The following is a 23178-nucleotide window of genomic DNA, read 5'->3' on the forward strand; positions in this document are numbered from 1 at the left end:
ACAAACTTCCACAGATTTGATACCATGACATTGCTGAATTTCTGCATCAGCCAGTGGTGTATTCACAAGCTTCAGTTCTTTGTGTTAGACCTCGCTGCACGTTCATTGGGTCAGTCAACCTTTCACTCCTGCGCTGACAAATCCACTGCATCACAACACCATCATGTTCAGAATCTTCCAACCGATGTGAAGTCTTCCCATTATTCAATAATTTTTGTGAATCACTTGCAATATAAAATGTCAATAACTTGCTTTATCTGAACATACAAATGAGGAGTGGGAGTGGGCCATTTGGCCCCTCGAGCGCTCTCCACCAATCAGTAACCTCAATCCATGGGCATGAATTTTCCAGCCGTTCTCACTCCATCACTGAGGCAAACGAGGATGGACAGTTTGGCTCTCGGCTAAATCTCCATTCACTGCAGCGGGACTGGAAAATCCCATCGGCGTGAATGGCTGGAAAATTCCAGCCCATGTTTCTGCCGACTCTGATAACCATTCATCCCCTTGCTTATCGCCAATCTATCCAGCTCTGCCTTAAAGATGTTCAAAGACTCTGCCTCCATTGCCTTTTGAGGAAGAGAATTCCAAATACTCTGTGCTCTGAGAACAAAGGTTTTCCTCATCTCTGTATTAAATGAGCAAGCCATTATTTTTAAACAGTGACCCCTTTCTGTTAGCTTAAATGGTATATGGTGGTGATACGCACCCCATACCCCTCACTCAATTTCCTCACAGTTACACCACGGTCACGTTTCTGCAATAACTCTACTTTCTACACAATTGAAAATTAAATTATGCTTGCGATTCTTTCCCCTTTGACAAGGTACTGCATAGTAGGTTGTTGCATAAGGTTAAATCTCACAGGATCCAGGGTGAGGTAGCCAAATGAATACAAAATTGGCTTGATGACAAAAGAGAGAGTGATTGTAGAGAGTTGTTTTTCAAACTGGAGGCCTGTGACCAGCGGCGTGCCTCAGGGATCAGTGCTGGGTCCACTGTTATTTGTCATTTATAGTAATGATTTGGATGAGAATTTAGTAAGCATCATTAGTAAGTTTGCAGATGTCACGAAGATTGGTGGCATGGTGGACAGTGAGGAATGTTATCTTGGATTGCAACGGAATCTTGATCAATTGGGCCAGTGGCTGATAAATGGCAGATGGAATTTAATTTAGATAAATGCAAGGTGATACATTTGGGTAGATTGAACCAAGGCAAGACTTACTCAGTTAATGGTAGGGTGTTGGGGAGAGTTACAGAACAAAGAGATCTAGGGGTACAGATTCATAGCTCCTTGAAAGTGGAGTCACAGGTGGACAGAGTGGTGAAGAAGGCATTCAGCATGCTTGGTTTCATCGGTCAGAACATTGAATACAGGAGTTGGGACGTCTTGTTGAAGTTGTACAAGACATTGGTAAGGCCACACTTGGAATACTGTGTACAGTTCTGGTCACCCTATTATAGAAAGGATATTATTAAACTAGAAAGAGTGCAGAAAAGATTTACTAAAATGCTACTGGGACTTGATGATTTGAGTTATAAGGAGAGGCTGGATAGAGTGGGACCTTTTTTCCTGGAGTGTAGGAGGCTTAAGGGTGATCTTGTAAAGATCTGTAAAATAATGAGGGACATAGAGAAGATAGATAGTCAACATATTTTCCAAAGATGGGGGTGTCTAAAACTAGAGAGCATAGGTTGAAGGTGATACGGAAGAGATACAAAAGGGTCCAGAGGGGCAATTTTTTTCAGAGGGTGGTGAGTGTCTGGAACAAGCTGCCAGAGGTAGTAGTAGAGGTGGGTACGATTTTGTCTTTTAAAAAGCATTTAGACAGTTACATGGGTAAGATGGGTATAGAGGGATATGGGCCAAACAAAGGCAATTGGGACTAGCTTAGTAGTAAAAACTGGGCGGCATGGACAAGTTGGGCCGAAGGGCCTGTTTCCATGGTGTAAACCTCTATGATTCTGTGACTCCCATTGTTAGCCATTAGGGTGTCTTATAGTCTATTTGATGTGTTCACCACAGTGGAAACAATTAGGTTTCCCATGCTAAAGGTTGGGCATGGTCAGCAAGGTTCATGTCTGCTTGGTAATGGCGACTTGGGTCAGGGGCTTCCTGACGCGGCACAAAAACAGTGCAGCTTTTGGATGTGTCTGGCTTTTGGTTTTATGGTTAAAGGATACTTGACCTGTACTGTTTTAAGCTTATGTCATAAGATCTCAGGTTATAAGGGCTCGTAAATCGGAATGCTTAATTCCCAACAGGGAAACTCGATGGTTCTGTTGGCCAGTGGCTGAGGTGAGCTTGTTCATTCTAAGCTGGAAGTACTGTGGGAAAAGAAGGAAAAGTGAATAGGGAAAGCTGGAATTGATATCTGTCCTAATGTCCCTACTGTCACTGTCCCCATTGGTGTTATCAGAACTCCAGGAAGCCAAAGTTACATTCATTCTGAAGAGAACAGTTCAAGAAGAAAACATGAATTATAAAAGCACAGCAAACCCATGACAGGATCTTGTCATAAATTAAACAAATACATTTTAAATGTTATTAGAATTAGAAAGCAAAGTCTTTGGTATTGATTGGTGTACTGTGTAATGTGAATTTTGTTTTACTTTCATTTCTCAGAGCAAAAATATCAACCCAACAATTGCAAAAGGTTGGCTTTCTTGTTCAAACATGTCCCCTACAACAAAGCCCTTTCAAAATGTACTTTCTGTACGGACTATAAACAGTCCAAACCCAAGTTGTCTCAGAGTCAGAACAAGCAAAAGCTGAAGCAGAATTGTGTGAATTCTGCTGAAAAACAGAGTCCAACACAACACACAGTCTCAGAGGTGGATATCCATTCAGGTATTGGGATCATAGAACCAAATCTAGTTATAACGTAGCTTTTAGACGCATCCTCGCTTATAACTCCTCCCCTAGATAAATTTATTTTCCTTTTTCCCTCAAAAAGAACTGCTAACTTAGTGTTAAAATTGGTCTTTAACACAAATATACGGTGTAATGTGAACCTTTATTTTCTTACACAATGGCTACATATGTGGGCGATGGACTGAGATCCGTAGAAGTCCTGTTTCAATGGGAGTCCAATGCCGGCATCTCTGGGAGTCACCAGAAACTCAAATTACTTTCCAAGAATTGCTGTCAAATTTCTTCTAAATGAAATTTTGGCAACCACTTGCTGGGGCAGGGAAGGTGCTGATTGTGTCCATATTCTTACTGTGTTGCATTTTAATTCCCTTCTACACCATTGGATTCAGTTTTAAAATGCAGCCGAGAAGAATTTGATAGCATTCCTTCAAACACTTGCACAGAGCCTGCTGAAAAATCTACCTCGTCACTTGTAGGAAACTACAGCTTGGGTATTATTATCTCTGCACCAGTTTCAGGCTCACTTATTCTTTAATAAAATTACATTGCAGCTGTGATTTATTTTGACTTTTGAGTGAAATTTGTTCCACACGTGAAGATCTTGACAGTAACAGGATGGATTCATTTCACACAACTCTTCACCTTAATATTAAAAAGCATCAGACACATCAGACACATCAGCACCTTCACCTTCGAACTACTCACTAAATTCTTTTCAGTCATTTTTAAAAGTTTAATAAGATTCTTTTTTGTTTTAGTTGCAGCGAAGTGGTGGGGTACTAAAAGGATTGATTATGCTCTCTACTGTCCGGATGCCCTGACGGCGTTTCCAACTGTAGCCTTGCCCCATCTATTTCATGCAAGTTACTGGGAGTCAACAGACGTCGTCTCCTTTCTGCTACGACAGGTAATTCACAAAGAAATTACCCAGAAAATTACAATTGCAACTTTCACAATCTCAGCAAGTCACAAACACTTTACACTGAAATACTTCTAAAGCGTAGTCACTTGTGGTAAACACAGCAGTCAGTTTGTGACATGGCAAGATCCCACAATCAGCAAACTGATAAATTATTAGATTGTTTGTTTTGATGTTAGTTGAGACGTAAGTGTTGCCCAGGCACCAGGAGAATTCCCATGTTCTCAGAGTCGTGCCAAGGCATCTATCATAGCCACCCAAGAGGCCAGATAGGCCTCCATTTCATACTCATCCAAATGATAGTACCTCTGACAGAGCAGCAATTTCTCAGTTGTGTACTGTGGGTGTCAGCCTGGGTTACATACTCAAGTCGCTGAAGTATGAATTTAGTCCATGAGTTTTTGACTTACTGATGATAGTGATATCACTGGGTCAAGCCTATTGCCTTGAAAACAAGTTAACAATCTGTGAAATTTTCCTGTTACCATTTTAATTTAGCATAGATACTGCTGCAATTTAACCTTCCAACACAATCTAAAAAGTAATTGAAATTCTCACAGTAGAATTATGGTGGAAAGACGATGAAGGATTAATAAACAGAAAACCTGAAATAAAAACAGAAAATGCTGGATAAACTCAGCGAGGTCTGGCAGCGTCTGTGGGCAAAAAAGAATTTAACATTTCTGACCTATCATCAGAAGAAAGATTGTATTTATTGAGTGTTTATCAAACCTCGGGACATCCCAAAGCACTTTACAATCACTTTAATCTTGAATTTAGTCACTGTTGTACTGCAAGGTAATAATTAATAATATATAACTCTATGTACATATAGGTTATGAGACATGAAAATGCGAGTGTTCTGGAACTGGATGGGAAAGAGGTTTCTGTATTCAGTCCTTCAAAACCACGGGAAAAGTGGCTTCGGAAAAGGACACAAGTTAAAATAAGGGTATGAAAACATTGTTATTAATTTAGGGTATGTGGAGTGTCTGATCTACTTTAATTATTTCTTTTGGTTAACTCGATAGCTGGAATGTAAGTTCAATTTCCCTTTTGCCATTTCATGCAGAATGTTACAGCAAATCACCGAGTGAGTGACGTTATTGTGACGGAAGATGGTCCTCAGACACTGACTGGGAGATTTATGTACGGTCCTTTGGATATGGTCACACTAACTGGAGAAAAGGTGAAATTTCCCATGCTGATCACGTGCTGTTTCTGGGCCTCGCTTTGGGAAAGCACACCACCACACCAGCTTGTCTAACAGGCAAAAACTTCTAAGAGAAACTTCTTTAAACAAGGGCTGTTTGAACACGAAAAGCTCTATAAGCAATAGTGCTAGATGCAGAATCTGTAAGAGGTTGTAACAGAGAAGTAGGTAAAATGTGAAAAATAACCGTTTTCAACAGTTCAAAGAGACGGGATTGTTAGTTCTTTCAGGGAGCCAGCGCAGAGGCAGTAGGCCAAGTGACCTGACTTTGTGTTGTAAAATTGCACAATCCCTTTCCTTTACTAGATAGCAGGGCCAATAAACCCAACAGCTAATAATGAAGCTTTGTTGTGTGTTAGGGATTTTGCACTCTCAACATTCCCTGCGCTAACACTTGGGTTTAAATGGCCAGTTATTTTTATATTGTGCTATTTGCCATGTGTTGATGTTGTATTGTGTCTCAGTCACCTCCCTTTTAGGTATGGTTCAGGTATTCAGTTCCTTTGTGTAACACAGGCAGCTTGAAAGCTCTTGTTGGATGCTGAGAAATTCCAGAAAGTGGGTCTGTGACATCGCAAGCAAGTATTTCCTCCTCACTGTGTTGGTTGGGCTGGAGATGTTGTTACTGCACTCTTTATTGGGCGTTTGTCTTACTGGTTCTCAGATATATGAATGGGATGCTGTGCTTGGGTAGCTGTACTGTCCCTCCTGGAGGAAAACAATCACATGTTCACTTATGTGTGTGTGTCCCAACCCTGAAGAACGCAGGACAGCAAATCTGTGCACTCTTTTCCAATACTGCAAGTCGATACTAACAGCCCCTCGGGGACTAGATAGGGTACATGCATGGGGCTAGGGCCTGGGGTGAATTGTGTTCTGTGCAGACTTGATGGGCCGAATGGCCTCCTCTGCAATGTAGGATTTATGATTCTATGAAATAACCACAATGCAATTGGTTTATTATTCTTACACAATTCATGTTCCTTTGTCCTTCTACACACACACATTATGGAATTCAGTCTGTGTCTGTGTAGCTGATTATATCACAGTGGTTCATTGTCATGCTTAAAGTATCTGCCATCACTCAAATTCTGAACTTGGGTGTTCCCTGGATCTTGTGTGTTGTGGCAATCAGCACAGTTTGTGTCAAATCCATTACAAACACAAAGCCACAAACTGATTAAATGATAGGACAACGGAACATGAATTGTGGAAGAATAATAAACCAATTGCATTGTGGTTATTTCATAGAATCATAAAATCCTACATTGCAGAGAAGGCCTTTCGGCCCATCAAGTCTGCACAGAACACGATCCACCCCAGGCCCTAGCCCTTTGCATGTACCCTACCTAGTCCTGCTTCCAATTCCACTCAGAGCAAATGGGTCATTGAGGTTTACAGCATCGAAACAGTCCCTTTGGCCCAACTTGTCCATGCCCCCCTAATTTTTTAAAACCCCTCAGCTAATTCCAATTACCCACATTTGGCCTATATCCCTCTATACCCAGCGTACTCATGTAATTATTTAATGCTTTTTAAAAGACAAAATTGTACCTTCCTCTACTACAGCCTCTGGCAGCTTGTTCCAGACACTGACCATCCTCTGTGTGAAAAAATTGCCCCGCTGGACACTTTTGTATCTCTCCCCTCTCACCTTAAAACCATGCCCTCTAGTTTTAGATTCCCCTACCTTTGGGAAAAGGTATTGACTGTCTAGCTTGTCTATGCCCCTCATTATTTTATAGACCTCTATAAGGTCACCCCTCAGCCTCTTACGCTCCAGAAAAAAAGCCTCCCCTTATAACTCAATCCATTAGGTCCTGGTAGCATCCTAGTAAATCTTTTCTGCACTCTTTCTAGTTTAATAATATCCTTTCTATAATAGGGTGATCAGAATTGCACACAGTATTCCAAGTGTGGCCTTACTAATGTCTTGTACAACTTCAACAAGACATCCCAACTTCTGTATTCAATGTTCTGACCGATGAAACCAAGCATACTGAATGCCTTCTTCACCACTCTGTCCACCTGTGACTCCACTTTCAAGGAGCTATGAATCTGTACCCCTAGATCTCTTTGTTCTGTAACTCTCCCCAGCGCCCTACCATTAACTGAGTAAGTCCTGCCCTGGTTCAGTCTACCAAAATGCATCACCTCGCATTTATCAAAATTAAACTCCATCTGCCATTTGTCAGCCCACTGGCCCAATTGATCAAGATCCCACTGCAGTTGGACTTTCTTCACTGTCCACTATGCCACCAATCTTGGTGTCATCTGTAAACTTACTAACCATGTACCCTCCCTCCCTATATCTCATCCAAACCATTAATATAAATGACAAATAACAGTGGACCCAGCGCTGATCCCTGAGGCACACCGCTGGTCACAGGCCTCCAGTTTGAAAAACAACCCTGTATACCCACTTGCTGGCTTCTGTCAAGAAGCCAATTTTGTCTCCATTTAGATACCTCACCCTGCATCCTGTGAGATTTAACTTTATGCAACAACCTATCAAGCGGTACCCTGTCAAAGGCCTTGCTAAAGTCCATGTAAACAATTGCTAAAGTCCATGTATTAAATAGGAACATAATGTCAGGATTAGATGGGGTCTGCATTGAACGGGGCACCCTCTGAATTGGTGCTGGGTCCATTATTTTTGCTAAAATCCAAAGAAGACTAAAAGTGAAATTTTAATACACGTAGACAGTTAAAATTGGTGCCATGGAGGTAGAAATGTAAATAGGTCAGATTCACAGATTAAAAGGGCAGTGAGAAGAAGTTGAACTAATCCAAAGTGCAACAGATGAAATTCAACAGAGACTAAGTGGAAGATTTTATATACTGAAAGAACAGTATGTTGTATGAACTAAACCAACTAGAGGAGAGGCGGAGAGAGATCAGGGAGTGCATTATAGCTTTTCATAGCATTATTCAACACAACTGAGTGGCTTGCTAGAATTATTTAGAGGGCAGTTCAGAGTCAACCACATTAGTGTGGGTCTAGAGTCACATGTAGGTCAGAACTGGAAAGGACTGCAATTTCCTTCCCTAAACAACTGTACAGAACAATCTAGATATTAACTTCATATTCCATCTGTATTAAATTAATTTAAATTCCTCAGCTGCTCTGCTGGGATTTGAACTCCTATCTCTGTGGGTTATTTAGCCGGGCACTTGGATTATGAGTTCTGTAACATAATCACAATGTCACCATTTCATATTTATACATCTGAACAACTCCTTCACCCTTGAGCAGTTCTTGCCACTAAACAATGGCAGCAAAATAAAGAAGATTAATCTCAGGATCTGCTACTGTAGGGTTTGGTAGCAGAGTGGTAATGTTGGTGGACTCGTCTCAGTAATGGTGACTCTTAAACCATTGGGTTGCCATAAAAGTCCCAAACTCCAGATCCACAGCTATAGGATTCTTAATCCCCTTAAATTGACCCAGAAAACCACTTAATTTCCCTCTCTAACAGCGCTAGGGTGTACCTACACTATCTCGAGGGCAAATAAGGATGAGCAATGTATTCTCGCCATACCCATATCTCATAAGTGAATCAGAAACAATATAGACTTAGGTGAAATGAAATTGAAACTTTCTGTTAGTCTAACTTTCTCAATGTAACTCATCAAATTTAATTTACTCCCCTATTTTCATCGTGCCAGCTAAGTTGCAAAAAGGAAACCAGCCTTCAAACAATCCAAACTGTGTATAAATAGTTTCCCCACAGTTCAAAGATGTGCTGGTTAGGTGGATTGGCCATGCTTAGTGTCAGTGGGACTAGCTAGGATAAATGCATGGGATTCTGGGGATATGGCCTGGATGGGACTGAGGTCAGTGCAGACTCGGTGGGCTGAATGATCGTCTCCTGCACTGTAGGGATTCTGTTCCTAATATTGCTTCAAAGGAGAGAGTGCCTGTGTTTAAAAAAAAATCAATCTCAAGTGTAAAGAAAACATTTGTCTTTTATTATTCTAATTTATTCAAAAATGACTGATTTGCAGAGGCAAAATCTACTTTGATTCCTTAAATATCTTCTAGTTTTGTTTCTGCTGCAGAGAATTGACTGCACCCTATGATGTAAATTCGATTCAAAAGGAAGAATGTTATGCTGTTTGAAATAGGATGTGGTAATTTCCAATGTAACTCGCCTTCAGTCTGAGGGGCCCTGCTTCACATCAGCTGGACTCCTTGAATAAACTGTTCTCACAGATTGTAGCTCTCTGCTATTCCAAAAACCTTTCTGTAATGGAAACCGTGTTTAGGATGTTTTAAGTTTGTTAAATGATTGGTTGTGGAGGGGATTACCAGGTCTATCTGATCCTCTGTGTAATGATTTCACTTTCGGCTGCCCATTGAGGAATCTGGATTACTGCCACCGATAAGCGGATAGCTGAGTACGCAAGGCCAGTAAATTCCTTAAAGATTAACATGAATTTGTCTGTGACCTCTTGCTGAAATCTATTTTGTCAGACATGAATGATATTGGATTGAATTCGCTGGTTCCTTGGAATATTTATTATGCAATGTCTGCTTGGTGTAATTTTCCTCTTTATTTTCTTTTGACAGGTGGATATTCATGTTATGACTCAGCCTCCTACAGGGGAGTGGGTTTATTTTGACACTGATATCACAAATAGCAGTGGCAGAATTTCTTATGTTATCCCAAAGGAAAAGAGACTGGGAATCGGTGTCTATCCAGTAAAAATGGTGATTAGGTAATTGTGTGGATATTAAACTTGGAAATTGCTGGAATTTTGATGTGCACAGTTATGGGAAACACTAAGAAATATATATTTTCTTTATACAAACTCACCTTTCTTCATATTTCTAAATAGCTGACTAGTTTTTAAGTTAAAATAATTATCTAATTTAATCTGAAAGAGGATAAGTTTTAATAAGAACATTTGGCTACAGATGTAGATCCAGGGTTTAAAGTTCAATCCGATCCGATGAAATGAGAGCTTGATTTCTCTCACTGGAAACCTTCAATATGGAATCCGTTCTGTTAATTTCAACCAATTCCCAGGGGCACAGCAGCAAAGCGCCTACAATATTGTGCTAAGCTGCTGCCCTCGGTAATCATCACTGTATCACCCATTGCACTGTAAACTCATGGATTCAAGCTTTACTCCAGGGATTTGAGCACCTAGCCCAGACTGACGTTGGTGCAGTACTGAGGAAGCACTGCACTGCTGTGGATAATTTTCAGAAACTGTTAAAGATGTGTACATTAATAAGGCATGAACAAAACAGTCTAACAAAAGGATTAAATGAATATGCATATCTTAAATGGGAAAGAATAATGTTATTTGTTTGAAAGCAGGAACTGTTTGATAGAGGAATGAGTTTGTAAAGAATAATTACATTTAAAACCGACCACTGCTGAAGTGGAAACTTATTTTGATTGCCTGTGAAAAGCATTTTTTAAAAATCTTTTTTCTAGGGGAGATCACACATCTGGCGATAGCTACATAACCGTACTGCCGAAAGGAACAGAGTGCGTGGTGTTTAGTATCGATGGGTCGTTTGCAGCAAGTGTCTCCATTATGGGCAGTGATCCCAAGGTCAGAGCTGGAGCAGTGGATGTTGTAAGGTAAATGGAAATAATTGCTCTTAACTAGCACTGAAGAAGTGGCTATACATTCCTTCATTAAAATTAGCAATTGTTTGCATGATTACCAAAGATATTTCACAACACTTGGCTCTCTAACTGTGGTGAAGTGAACTATGCTTCTGAATAGTTGTTCTTGTGGAAACGTGCAATGACCCGTGAACAGTAAACAAAATACTGCAGGTGTTGAAAATCTGAAATAAAGACAAAGATACCAGAAACGTGGCAGGTTAGAGAGTAACGAGAGGATAAATCTACACAATCAGAACTGAAACACTGGGTGGATTTTTTGATGTGGAGATGCCGGCGTTGGACTGGGGTAAACACAGCAAGAAGTCTCACAACACCAGGTTAAAATCCAACAGGTTTATTTGGTAGCACTGCCCTTTCATCAAGGTGAGTGGGAATTCTGTTCACAAACAGGGCATATAAAGACACAAACTCAATTTATAAGATAATGGTTGGAATGCAAGTCTTTACAGGTAACCAAATCTTGAAGGTACAGACAATGTGAATGGAGAGAGGGTTAAGCACAGGTTAGAGAGATGTGTATTGTCTCCAGCCAGACAGACAGTGAGATTTTGCAAACCCAGGCAAGTCATGGGGGTTACAGATAGTGTGACTCAAGATCCCGGGTGATGCTGTCCTCGTGTGTGGAACTTGGCTATCAGTCTCTGTTCAGTGACTGTGCGCTGTCATGAAGGCTGCCTTGGAGAATGCTTACCCGAAGATCAGAGGCTGAATGCCTATGATCGCTGAAGGGTTCCCCAACAGGAGAGAATACTCTTGCCTGGTGATTGTCGAGTGGTGTTCATTCATCCGTTGTCGTATCGTCTGCATGGTCTCCCCAATGTACCATGCCTCGGGACATCCTTTCCTGCAGCGTATCAGGTAGACAACATTGGCCAAGTTGCAAGAGTATGGGCCGTGTACCTGGTGGATGGTGTTCTCACGTGAGATGATGGCATCCGTGTCAATGATCCAGCATGTCTTGCAGAGGTTGCTGTGGCAGGGTAGTGTAGTGTCGTGGTCACTATTCTCCTGAAGGCTGGGTAGTTTGCTACGGACAATGGTCTGTTTGAGATTGTGCGGTTGTTTGAAGGCAAGACGTGGGGGGTGTGGGGATTGCCTTGGTGAGTTCGTCTTCATCAATGACATGTTGAAGGCTCCAGAGAAGATGTCATAGCTTCTCCACTCTGGGGAAGTACTGGACGACGAAGGATACTCTGTTCGCCGTGTCCCGTGTTTGTCTTCTGAGGAGGTTGGTGCGGTTTTTCGCTGTGGCGCATCGGAACTGTCGATCGATGAGTTGAGCGTCATATCCTGTTCTTGCGAGGGCATCTTTCAGTGTCTGGAGGTGTCTGTTATAATCCTCCTCATCTGAGCAGATCCTGTGTATATGGAGGGGATGGCTTCTTTAACGTGTTTAGGGTGAAAGCTGGAGAAGTGGAGTGTCGTAAGGTTATCCAGGGGCTTGCGGTACAGTGAGGTGCTGAGGTGACTGTCCTCGATGGAGATGCGGTGTCCAAGAATGCAACCGATTCTGGAGAGTAGTCCATGGTGAGTCAGATGTTGGGGTGGAACTTGTTGTCATCATATAGTTGTTTCAGTGATTGTTCACCGTGAGTCCGAAGGAAGAAAATGTGATCGATGCTATACACTAGATACATCGGTTGAAGGTCCTATGTGGTGAAGAAGTCTTGTTCAAACCTGTGCATGAAGATGTTGGCATATTGAGGTGCGAATTTGTTCCATGTGTGTGGAAGAAGAACTGGTTATTGAAGGTGAAGACACTGTGGTCCAGGATGAAGTGGATGAGTTGTAAAATTGCATCTGGAGATTGGCAATTGTTCGTGTTGAGTCCTGAGGCAGTTGCAGCAATGCCATTGTCGTGGGGGATGTTGGTGTAGAGTGCCGAGACATCCATTGTGACGAGGAGTGCTCCTGGTTCAACTGCTCTATTTGTGCTGAGTTTCTGTAGGAAGTCCGTAGTGACGCAACAAAAGCTGGGGGACCTTTGTACAATGAGTTTCAGGATGCCCTCAGTGTAGCTGGAGAGGTTCTTGCACAGGGTCCCGACTCCAGCTGCGCCAAGGGCAGAATTAGGCCACTCGGTGCATCAAGTCTGCTCTGCCATTCAATCATAGAACACTACAGCACAAACAGGCCCTTTGGCCCACTAGTTACACCGATCATATCCCTACCTACCAGGCCATAGAATTATCTGTAACTCCCAATCCCATTAAATCCCATATACTCATCCAGAAGTCTCTTAAAAGACCCCAGCGAGTTCGCCTCTACCACCACCGACGGCAGCCGATTTCACTCGCACACCACCCTCTGAGTGAAAAACGTACCCCTAACATCTCTGTACTTGCTTCCCAGCACCTTAAGCCTGTGTCCTCTCGTAGCGACCATTTCAGCCCTGGGAAATAGCCTCTGAGAATCCACCCTATCTATGCCTCTCAACATTTTACAAACCTCTATCAGGTCGCCTCTCAACCTTCGTCTCTCCAGGGAGAAGAGACCTAGTTCCCTCAACCTATCTTCATAAGGCATGCCTCCCAATCCAGGCAACATCCTTGTAAATCTCCTCTGCACCCTCTCAATAGCTTCCACATCCTTCCTGTAGTGAGGCGACCAGAACTGTGCACAGTACTCCAAGTGGGGTCTGACAAAGGTCTTATAAAGTTGCAGCGTTACCTCCCAACTCCTAAACGCAATCCCTCGATTTAATGAAGGCCAGTACACCATACGCCTTCTTGACCACATCCTCCACCTGCGAGGCCGATTTAAGAGTCCTATGGACCCGAACCCCAAGGTCATTCTGCTCCTCAACACTGCTAAGACTCCTACCCTTGATATTGTACTCCTGCATCCTGTTGGTCCTGCCAAAATGGACTACTACACATTTATCCGGGTTGAAGTCCATCTGCCACTTCTCCGCCCAGTCTTGCATCCTATCTATATCATGCTGCAACTTCTGACATCCCTCCAGACTATCCACAACACCACCAACCTTCGTATCATTGGCAAACTTACTAACCTATCCCTCCACTTCCTCATCCAGGTCATTTATGAAAATGACAAACAGCAAGGGTCCCAGAACAGATCCCTGGGGCACTCCACTGGTGACCGACCTCCATGCAGAAAAAGACCCATCCACAACCACTCTCTGCCTTCTGCAGGCAAGCCAGTTCTGGATCCACAAGGCCAAAGCCCCTTGGATTCTGTGCCCTCTCACCTTCTCAAGAAGTTTTGCATGGGGGACCTTATCAAACGCCTTGCTGAAGTCCATGTAAACCACATCCACCACTCTTCCTTCGTCAATGTGTTCAGTCACATTTTCAAAGAACTCAACTAGGCTCGAAAGGCACGGCCTGCCCTTGACAAAGCCGTGCTGACTATTTCTGATCATTCTAAACTTCTCTAAATGTTCATAAATCCTGTCCGTCAGAATCCTCTCCACCAACTTACCAACCACTGAGGTCAGACTCACCGGTCGGTAATTTCCCGGGCTATCCCTGTTCCCTTTCTTGAAAATAGGAACCACATCCGCAATCCTCCGGAACCTCTCCCGTCTTCATCGATGCAAAGATCATCGCCAGGGGCTCTGCAATCACTTCCCTCACCTCCCACAGTAACCTGGAGTACATCCCATCCGGTCCCGGTGACTTATCTATCTTGATAGAATTTAAAAGTTCCAACGCATCCTCTTAACGTCCACATACTCAATCTTTTCAGTCCGCCGCAAGCCTGTAGTACAACCTCCCATGGTCATGGCTGATGTTTTTCTCATCCCCGTTCTCCTGCCTTTTCCCCATCACCACTGGTCACCTTATTAATCAAGAACCTATCCATCTTTATCTTAAAGACATTCAATGACCCGGCCTCCACAGCCTTCTGTGGCAAAGAGTTCCACAGATTCACCACTCTGGCTGAAGAAATTCTTTCTTATCTCTGTTTTAAAGGATCATCCTGGTTTTAATTTTTCCTACTACTGGAAACATCCTCTCCACGTCCACTCTATCCAGGCCTCACAGTATCCTGTGAGTTTCAATAAGGTCCCCCCTCGTCCTTCTAAACTCCCAACGAGTACAGACACAAAATTCTCAACTGTTCCTCATACAACATTTGTTCCAGGGATCATTCTTGTGAACCTCCTCTGGACCCTTTCCAAGGCCAGCACATCCATCCTTGGATATGGGGCCGAAAACTGCTCACATTACTCCAAATGGGGTCTGACCAGAGTCTTGTACAGCCTCAGAAGTACATCCCTGCTCTTGTATTCTAGCCCTCTTGACATGAATGCTAACATTGCATTTGCCTTCCTAACTGCCGACTAACTTGTACGTTAACCTTAAGAGAATTTTGAACAATAACTCCCAAGTCCCTTTGTGTTTCTGATTTTCCTAAGCATTTTCTCATTTAGAAAATAGTCTGCCTCCATTCCTCCTTCCAAAATGCAAACTTCACACTTTTCTGCACTGTATTCCATTGCTACTCCTTTGCCCACTCTCCTAACCTGTCCAAGTCCTGCAGTCTTCTTGCTTCCTCAGTACTATCTGTCCCTCTACATATGTTTGTATCTTCTGCAAACTTAGCAACAATGCCTTCAGTTTCTTCCTCCAAATCGTTAATGTATATTGTGAAAAGTTGTGGCCCCAGCACCGACCCCTGAGGCTCACCACCAGTCACAGGCTGCCATCCTGAAAAAGACCCTTTCTCCCCACTCTGCCTTCTGCCAATCAGCCAATCCTCCATCCATGCCAGGATCATACCCTTAACACCATGGGCTCTTAACTTATTAAACAGTTTCCTATGCAGCACTTTGTCAGTGACCTTCTGGAAATCTAAATACATCACATCCACTGATGGACTTTGTGGCATTTTACTAACTACTAAACAATTGAAGATGTTGCAGATAATGGTCTTTACAGTGGCTGTGGTCTCAGTAACCTTTGCATTGTGTGCATTATCCAAGCATTGTTACATATTTGCAGGAATATATGAGAAACTACAAAATATTTACATGTTAAAACTGGAAGATGCAAAGTGTAATTATCTGAACCATAAGAATAAGCTGAATCAATTTTAGTGCAAATCATCTTGCAGTCTTTAATACTGTCTGTTTTGTTTTTTTCTCAAAATAGGTGTGGTATAGAAATATAATCTCTCAGTCAACTGGTCATAAAGCTCTGGGCTGATGTGGGGACTGTGCAGTTGGTCTTGGGATGCTGGAGTTGAGTAGGGAAAATTTGTCAGGATTTCTGCAGCAAATCAAAAAGCATGAATCCTTGCTGAAAATACAAATATGAGAATCAAGTGTGGACTGGATTGGTCTCAACCTTTCCATAACTGAATAAGTCACTGAGAGTCTTGCACTCTAGGGGTGCACAAGGGGCGGGATGGACAAGTTGGGCCAAAAGGCCTGTTTCCATGCTGTCAACCTCTATGACTCTTGCATGTGCAAGTTGGTTAGTTGGATAATGTTAACTTGAAACTTATAAAACGAAACAGCAACAGGAAGGAGGGCAAAATACCCAAATAGTGTAAAAATGAGGGAAGATGTGATGCTTACTCCATCTTCATCGCTCCACAATGGCTGTGTCTTCAATTGTCTGGGCTCTAAATCTGGAATTCCCTACCTAAACCTCCCCACTTCGCCCCCACCCCCCCTCCCCCCAAGCCTCTCTGATGACTTGCCCTGATATCTCCTTATGTAGCTTGGGGTTAAATTATGTTTGATAATTATTCCTGTGAAGTGTGTTGGGACAAGATTGTTACAGAACGAAATAAACTGAGCGTTGCACGACTTCGAGAACCTCTGCAGAAAGGGACAAAACTCTGAATTAGTCACTGGCTGTGTATAATAAGAAAATAAAATTCAAGCGAATTTCAGCCTTAAACGTGTTGGGACCTGTGAAAGTGTAAACCTTTTAACAGCAGTTGTTAATGAGCTGTTGTGTTGCAGGCACTGGCAGGATCTTGGCTACTTCATCATCTACGTAACGGGGCGACCTGATATGCAGAAGCAGAGAGTGGTGGCTTGGCTCGCTCAGCATAATTTCCCCCATGGAATCGTTTCCTTCTGTGATGGACTTGTTCATGATCCCCTCCGACACAAAGCCAACTTCCTTCGCAGCCTCATGCAAGATGTAAGCATTCCATTTTTAAACTGTATTGTATCTCTAATGCCTAAATTATTGATGATCAACTCTATTTTTCTCTTGTTCACGCATCTGTTTTTAATGAAACAGTGACTAGTAATTTAACATCTCAATTTCTAATGTCTCCAAGTGTTAATTCTGTTATATATTCCTGAAACTCGCAGGTGTTGATGAAGATTCATGCAGCGTATGGATCCACAAAGGATATTTCAGTTTATAGTTCCCTTGGCTTATCACCGTCACAAATCTACATTGTAGGTCGTTCATCTAAAAAGTACCAACATCAGTGTCAGGTAATACTTCACACTGTCAGATCATTTTAAAGTAGATACTATCTGAAGGACTGTAAACAGTATTGGTTGTCTTCTTTAAGGAAAGATGTAAATATTTCGGAAATAGTTCAGAGAATGTTTACTAAGCTAATACTTACAATGGGAGGGGATGTCCTGTGAGGAAAGGTTGGAAGTTAGGTTTGTATCGACTGGAATTTAGAAGAGTAAGAGGCAACTTGATCGAAACTTTTAGGAATCTAAGGATCTGACAGTAAGTGCGCAGGTACAGCAGGCAGTAAAGAAGGCGAATGGTATGTTGGCCTTCAGAGCGAGAGGATTTGAGTATAGGGAAAGGAATATTTTACTGCAATTGTACAGAGCATTGGTGAGGCCATACCTGGAGTATTGTGTGCCGTTTTGGTGTTCTTATCTGAAGAAGGATGCCCTTGCTATAGAGGAAGTACGGCGAAGGTTTACCAGGCTGACTCCTGGCATGGCAGGTCTGTCGTCTGAGGAGGAACGAAGTCGGTTAGGATTATATTCACTGAAGTTTAGAAGAATGAGAGGGGATCTCATAGAAACTTATAAAATTCTAACAGAGTTAGACAGGGTTGATTCAGAAAGAATGTTCCCAGTGGTAGGGAAGTCCAGAACTAGGAGTCATAGTTTGAGGATAAGAGGTAAACCTTTTAGAACTGAGGTGAGGAGAAATTTCTTCACCCAGAGGGTGGGGAATGTGTGGAATTCACTCCCACAGAAAGTAGTTGAGGCCAAAATGTCTGATTTCAAGAAGAAATTAGATATAGCTCTTAGAGCTAAAGGGATCAAGGGATATGGGGGAAAAGAGAGATCAGGATATTGAATTTGATGATCAGCTACGATCAAAATGAATGGCAGAATAGCCTCAGAGGGCCGAATGGCCACCTCAAAGAGAACAAAGAAAATTACAGCACAGGAACAGGCCCTCCAAGCCTGCACCGACCATGCTGCCCAACTTAGCTAAACTTCCTACTCTTCCGGGAAACATCTCTCTCTATTCCCATCCTATTCATGTACTTGTCAAGACGCCGGTTAAAAGTCATCACTGTATCCGCTTTCACTATTTCCCCCGGCAATGAGTTCCATGCACACGCTACTCTTTGTAAAAAATCTGCCTTGTACATCTCCTTTAAACCTTGCCCCTTGCACCTTAAACTTATGCCCCCTAGTAATTGACTCTTCCATCCTGAGAAAAAGCTTCTGACTATCCACTCTGTCCATGCCCCTCATAATCTTGAAGACTTCTATCATGTCTCCCCTCAACCTCTGTCGCTCCAGTGAGAACAAACCAAGTTTCTTCAAACTCTCCTCATAGCTAATGCCCTCCATATCAGACAACATTCTGGTAAATCTTTTCTGTACCCTCTCCAAAGCCTCCACATCCTTGTAGTGTGGCGACCAGAATTGAACACTATATTCCAAGTGCAGCCTAACTAAGGTTCTGTAAAGCTGTAACATGACTTGCCAATTTTTAAACTCAATACCCCGGCTGATGAAGGCAAGCATGCCGAGATCCCTCTGCCTATCGGTATTCTTAAGGGTTCTGTCATTTGCAGTATATTTCTATCTGTATTAGATCTTCCAAAGTGCATTACTTCGCATTTGTCTGTATTAAACTCCATCTGCCATCTCTCCGCCTCCAACTGATCTATGTCCTGCTGTATCCTCTGATGGCCCTCATCACTGTCCGCAAATCCATCAACCTTTGTGTCCTCTGCAAACTTACTCATCAATCCAGTTACATTTTTCTCCAAATCATTTATATATTATAAACAGCAAAAGTCCCAGCGCTGATCCCTGAGGAACATCACTTGTCACAGCCCTCCATTCAGAAACTTCCATTGCTACTGTCTGTCTTCTCCTGCTTCTAATTTCTATGTCTTGACCTTGTGGGAGAATCTAGAACTAGGGGTCACTGTTTAAAAATGAAGGCTTGGTCTTTTAAGACAGTGATGAGAAGAACTTCTTTCTCCTGGGGTATTTGTGAGTCTCTGGAATTCTCTTCCTCAAAAGGCAGTTGAAGCAGAATCTAAATATTTTGAAGGCAGAGTTAGATAGATTCTTGGTTAACAAGAGGGCGAAAGGTTATTGTAGTTGGCAGGAACGTGGGTTAAGGTTACAATCAGATCAGCCATGATTTTATAGAATGGCGGAGCAAGCTCCAAGTCCCTGTTTTTTAGCGATGTTGGTTGAAAGAGAAATTTTTTCCATGACAGTCAGGGGGCCCCTCTGATGTTCCTCAAATAGTTCCAGGAGATCTTCAATGTTCACTAGAGAATGCCTACGTTTAATGAGTCACCCTACCATTGCCATGTTCTTTATGCACTGGTATCAGCCTGGATTATGTTCTCAAATCTCTCGAGTTGAAGCCACAGTCGGCTGATTTTAGGGCCAAGAGCTACTCATTGAATCAAGTGCCGTGGGCTATCTTCTGAATGATTTTCCTGTCACGCAATTTAATCTGATAATTCAGTCAGCACTAAAGGAGTGTTGCGTTGTCAGAAATTCCATCTTTGGGCGAGAACCTCGTTGCGATATTAATCTGAGGCCTTGGGTGGCATCTCAGATGGGCTAAAAAAAAATCCTGTGACACGATTCAAAGAAGGGGAGCTCTTCCTGCTTTTCTATGCCCATAGTTATCTCTCAACCAACATTATTAAAATAGGTTTTCCTATCATTTGCACACACTGGCTGCCATATTTCCTACATTTTAACAATGACTATACTTCAAAAGTACTAGATTGGTTGTCATGTTTTTGGATGCTCTGGGTTATGGAATCTGAGATTTCTTAACTGTATATTTTTAAAGACGCAAAATGTTTTAGTCTTTGGCTGTTTAATGAGCATTGATTATATTTTCCTAAAGTCTAGCCAAATGCCTCTCTTGTTAAATGTGTTGTGTTCTTCCAGTTTTTATCTGATGGATATGCAGCACATCTGTCCCAGCTGGAGTATAACCATCGATCACGTCCTGCGAAAAGTAATTCCAGAATGGTTCTGCGAAAGGGCAGCTTTGGGTTACCTGGGCAGACAGACTTCCTGAGGAAACGGAACCATTTGCTGCGCACTATCTCCAGCCAGCAAACCGCATCCACACCTCCAAAACCTGAGCGGACACATAGCCAGTCTGACAGCGAGCGAGAGCGAGACAAGGAGCGCAGTCAGAGAAGCATGAGCATAACTGCAGGATGCTGGGGTCGCACAGGTGTATCAAAACTGGAAACTGGTGTTTAATAGCGGCAAGTTACTGGCGTCGAGTCCACTTCAGACCAAAGGGTCAGCAAATGAGAAATCTGCTGGTGACATAAGAATTGAAGCAAGCACTGCAGGTGAATGAGTACCATGGTGCTAACAAAAAAGATACTGAAGATGTGAACTCATTGTGTTTAATGTGAACTGCAGGCCTTAACAATTCAGTGTTGCATTTGTGGAACACTAGCCGGAAGGTTAACCTTAACTTCGTCATAGAATTGTAGATCAGACTTTTAGAACCTGCTTAATTCTGCATCTTTTCTATTCAGGTTTTGGCAATGACTATTGTAAATACCCATGCTCCTGTTCACAGTAACTTCTGGTACTTTTACTTCACTAGGTTTCTGTTACAGACCAGATACTTTCACCTTGTTTTCTTGAAATTCAGCAGGAACATCACATAGGATTAACTGTTATTTTTCATGCAGTTTAGCTTTAGTAACTTGATACTGTAAAACCTCTGTTTTTGCACTGATTAATTTTAGATTGGAATTCTGTTACTATCTCATGTCACTACGTCATCTCTAGTAGTGCATGATAGTCACTTAACATCAATGTCAGAGTAATCCTCTTGTGTAGACTGTAAAGGTGTGAGGATTCACCAAGGCAGCTTGCCAAATCTCCTGAAGTTGCAGGGTGAAATCGTCCACGTGACAAAAATAAGCCATGTTTAAAAAGGTCTTGGTTTGTTGACGCTAGTAAGAAACTTAATACCATCCAAAAGGACAACGTCCATTTTTGCAGTAGTGACAGGTTAATTATAAATGTGATTTCACGCCAAATGTTAGATAAATCAAATTCAAAGTTGGTGCTTTTTGTGATTCTTTTTCCCTTTGAGGTCAGTTGAATTTGCATTTTACCTAAGATGAGGTATTGTGATTATACGTCAGCACAGATTGTTTCCCACTTGCATAAGAAGGAAAAATGCCTCAGATGTGATATAAGATACAATTCGAGTATCTTTTATCCAAAAATCTTGGGGCTGATTGCATTTTGGACTTGAAATAATTTCAGTTTTTGGGTACCACTTCTAAACTTACATTACAATAGCCTAAACCTAAAAAGCTTTAGTCTAAAGTAAATAAAATAGCTAGCAAAGTAAGATATATCCCTGAATAATAGTATACCTGAAAATATTTCTTCCACAAAACTCTCAAGGCAGACTTCCCATGCTAAAGCTCAATGTGGATCAAATGAAATGCAGTTTTTGGATATATGGATCCAGTATACTTGATCCATATAATGACAAAACAGCTGGTGATCCTTAGAATTAAGCAACGGTCATTCGTCAAGTGTTCACTGACTTGGAGTCAGAGCAAATGGGTGCATTATCTCATAGTTACAATTTCAGATGGCGGTAGTTTAAAGTATGACTGCAGAAGGAATTTCCCTGTTAAACAAAGATGTTAAACTGACAGTTACACTTTAGCTTCTTTGCGTTTCTTGGACAACTTGATTTTCTGTTCATTAAATAAGATTTTTGTGCATGTTTAAGTTGATACTTTAATTTACAGATGCATGACTAATAATTTGATTTTGAGTTGTCTTGGAGGCCAGTGATCCCTAGGCATATATAAAATTGTGTTTCGTTTACATAAGTAACAAATGATTCTACATTGCTACAGGTTTTTGAGACAGTTGGTCAAATCCATGCAGTGAGATCAAGTTTTGAAAGTTGGTCAACCCCTGTGCTTCCAATAGTAATGAAAGCTTGAGTGGTTCGGGTTGTATGTTCATTTCACTCGCCATGTTATAGTGTCTGAATTATTTGTGATGGGGTTGGAGAGAATCAAAAACTATTAACTATCCTCCAATCCTTGAAAATACTCAATTGGATAACTTCAAAGAAGGAGGAGGAACTGACCTCAACATGTCCCAGAACAAAAATAATTTCTGTTTCTCAGTTCTCACTGACAACACTACAAGTAATGACAGCAAATGCATTTTTCCCAAAAGATCACCTTTTTATAACTGAGTAAATTTTTGATTCACAAAGCCTGCTTTCTGACTATGTCATCCTAATTTCCCTCTTTCGTTGGTGTCCTTGCCTCTTTCAGCCTGCAGGCACCCTACTCCCAGTCTCTACCAATGCTTCTTTGAAAGCAGCCTTCAGGAAGTAGATGAGTGAGTTTAATGGAACCCTCCTCCCTCAGCTCTGTGATGTGTTAATGAGGGAAGGGATACAATTGTGTGCAGCATTCATTTGCATCAATGGTGTATGGCAACACTTTCCTGTTTCCATTTACTATAACTACACTTAATGCCACTTAACCCACTTAGAACAGTTTCAATTAGTTGTTCTGCTTTCTTGTAACTGAAAGGTTTATCCATGTATTTAATATTAGATACCAGTACCTATACTAGATTGACCTGAATGATTAGATCATTAAAAGGCAAGTGGAATTGTGATGATGTTTGGCAAATCCCAAAACTTAACGCACAAGGAAGTTAAACCAGGTAACAGATACACTCTGCAGGGAGATGTTGGAAATGTTCTGTAACAAATATTGTGTGTAGATAATGTAAAGCAAGATATGTAAATGTAGGTTTAAATAAGGCAAAAGAAGTATTTATTTGTGTAGATAAACTGCAGGAGGTTTCAAATCCTTTCAATTGTATTAATATTTGAAACATAGGATTTTGTTTTGAACATTATATATAAAAAATTGTTTTTATGGACCAAGAATAATTTAACTGCCATTGCACAAGTGCAATATACAACCACTATTCACAATCAGTAATCATGGCATTGACAATCAATGTAGTGGGTGGACTGGAATAAAAGTGACCTTTTGGTGACTCCTGGTTAAAGCATTA

General features: G+C 41.8%; 1 protein-coding gene across 9 annotated transcripts in view; it reads left to right on the forward strand.

The window, feature by feature from the left end:
- The window catches only part of pitpnm2 (phosphatidylinositol transfer protein, membrane-associated 2), a 496848-nt gene extending 476499 nt beyond the window's left edge, over nt 1-20349 (forward strand). For 7 of the 9 annotated variants that reach the window (XM_080207949.1, XM_080207955.1, XM_080207956.1 and 4 more), the window contains 9 exons: nt 2630-2854; nt 3637-3785; nt 4633-4749; nt 4870-4986; nt 9584-9732; nt 10461-10610; nt 16603-16786; nt 16963-17091; nt 20020-20349. In XM_080207949.1, coding sequence (XP_080064075.1) covers nt 2630-2854; nt 3637-3785; nt 4633-4749; nt 4870-4986; nt 9584-9732; nt 10461-10610; nt 16603-16786; nt 16963-17091; nt 20020-20343 — 1544 coding nt within the window. In that variant the 3' untranslated portion in view covers nt 20344-20349. The remainder of the gene's footprint in view (nt 1-2629; nt 2855-3636; nt 3786-4632; nt 4750-4869; nt 4987-9583; nt 9733-10460; nt 10611-16602; nt 16787-16962; nt 17092-20019) is intronic. The other 2 variants (XM_080207957.1, XM_080207958.1) reach the window with 1 other exon arrangement.
- The last annotated feature ends 2829 nt before the right edge of the window (nt 20350-23178 follow it).

This window comes from Carcharhinus amblyrhynchos, chromosome 20 (genome assembly GCF_965287045.1).
Source record: "Carcharhinus amblyrhynchos chromosome 20, sCarAmb.v2.hapA, whole genome shotgun sequence".
Lineage (NCBI taxonomy): Eukaryota > Metazoa > Chordata > Chondrichthyes > Carcharhiniformes > Carcharhinidae > Carcharhinus > Carcharhinus amblyrhynchos.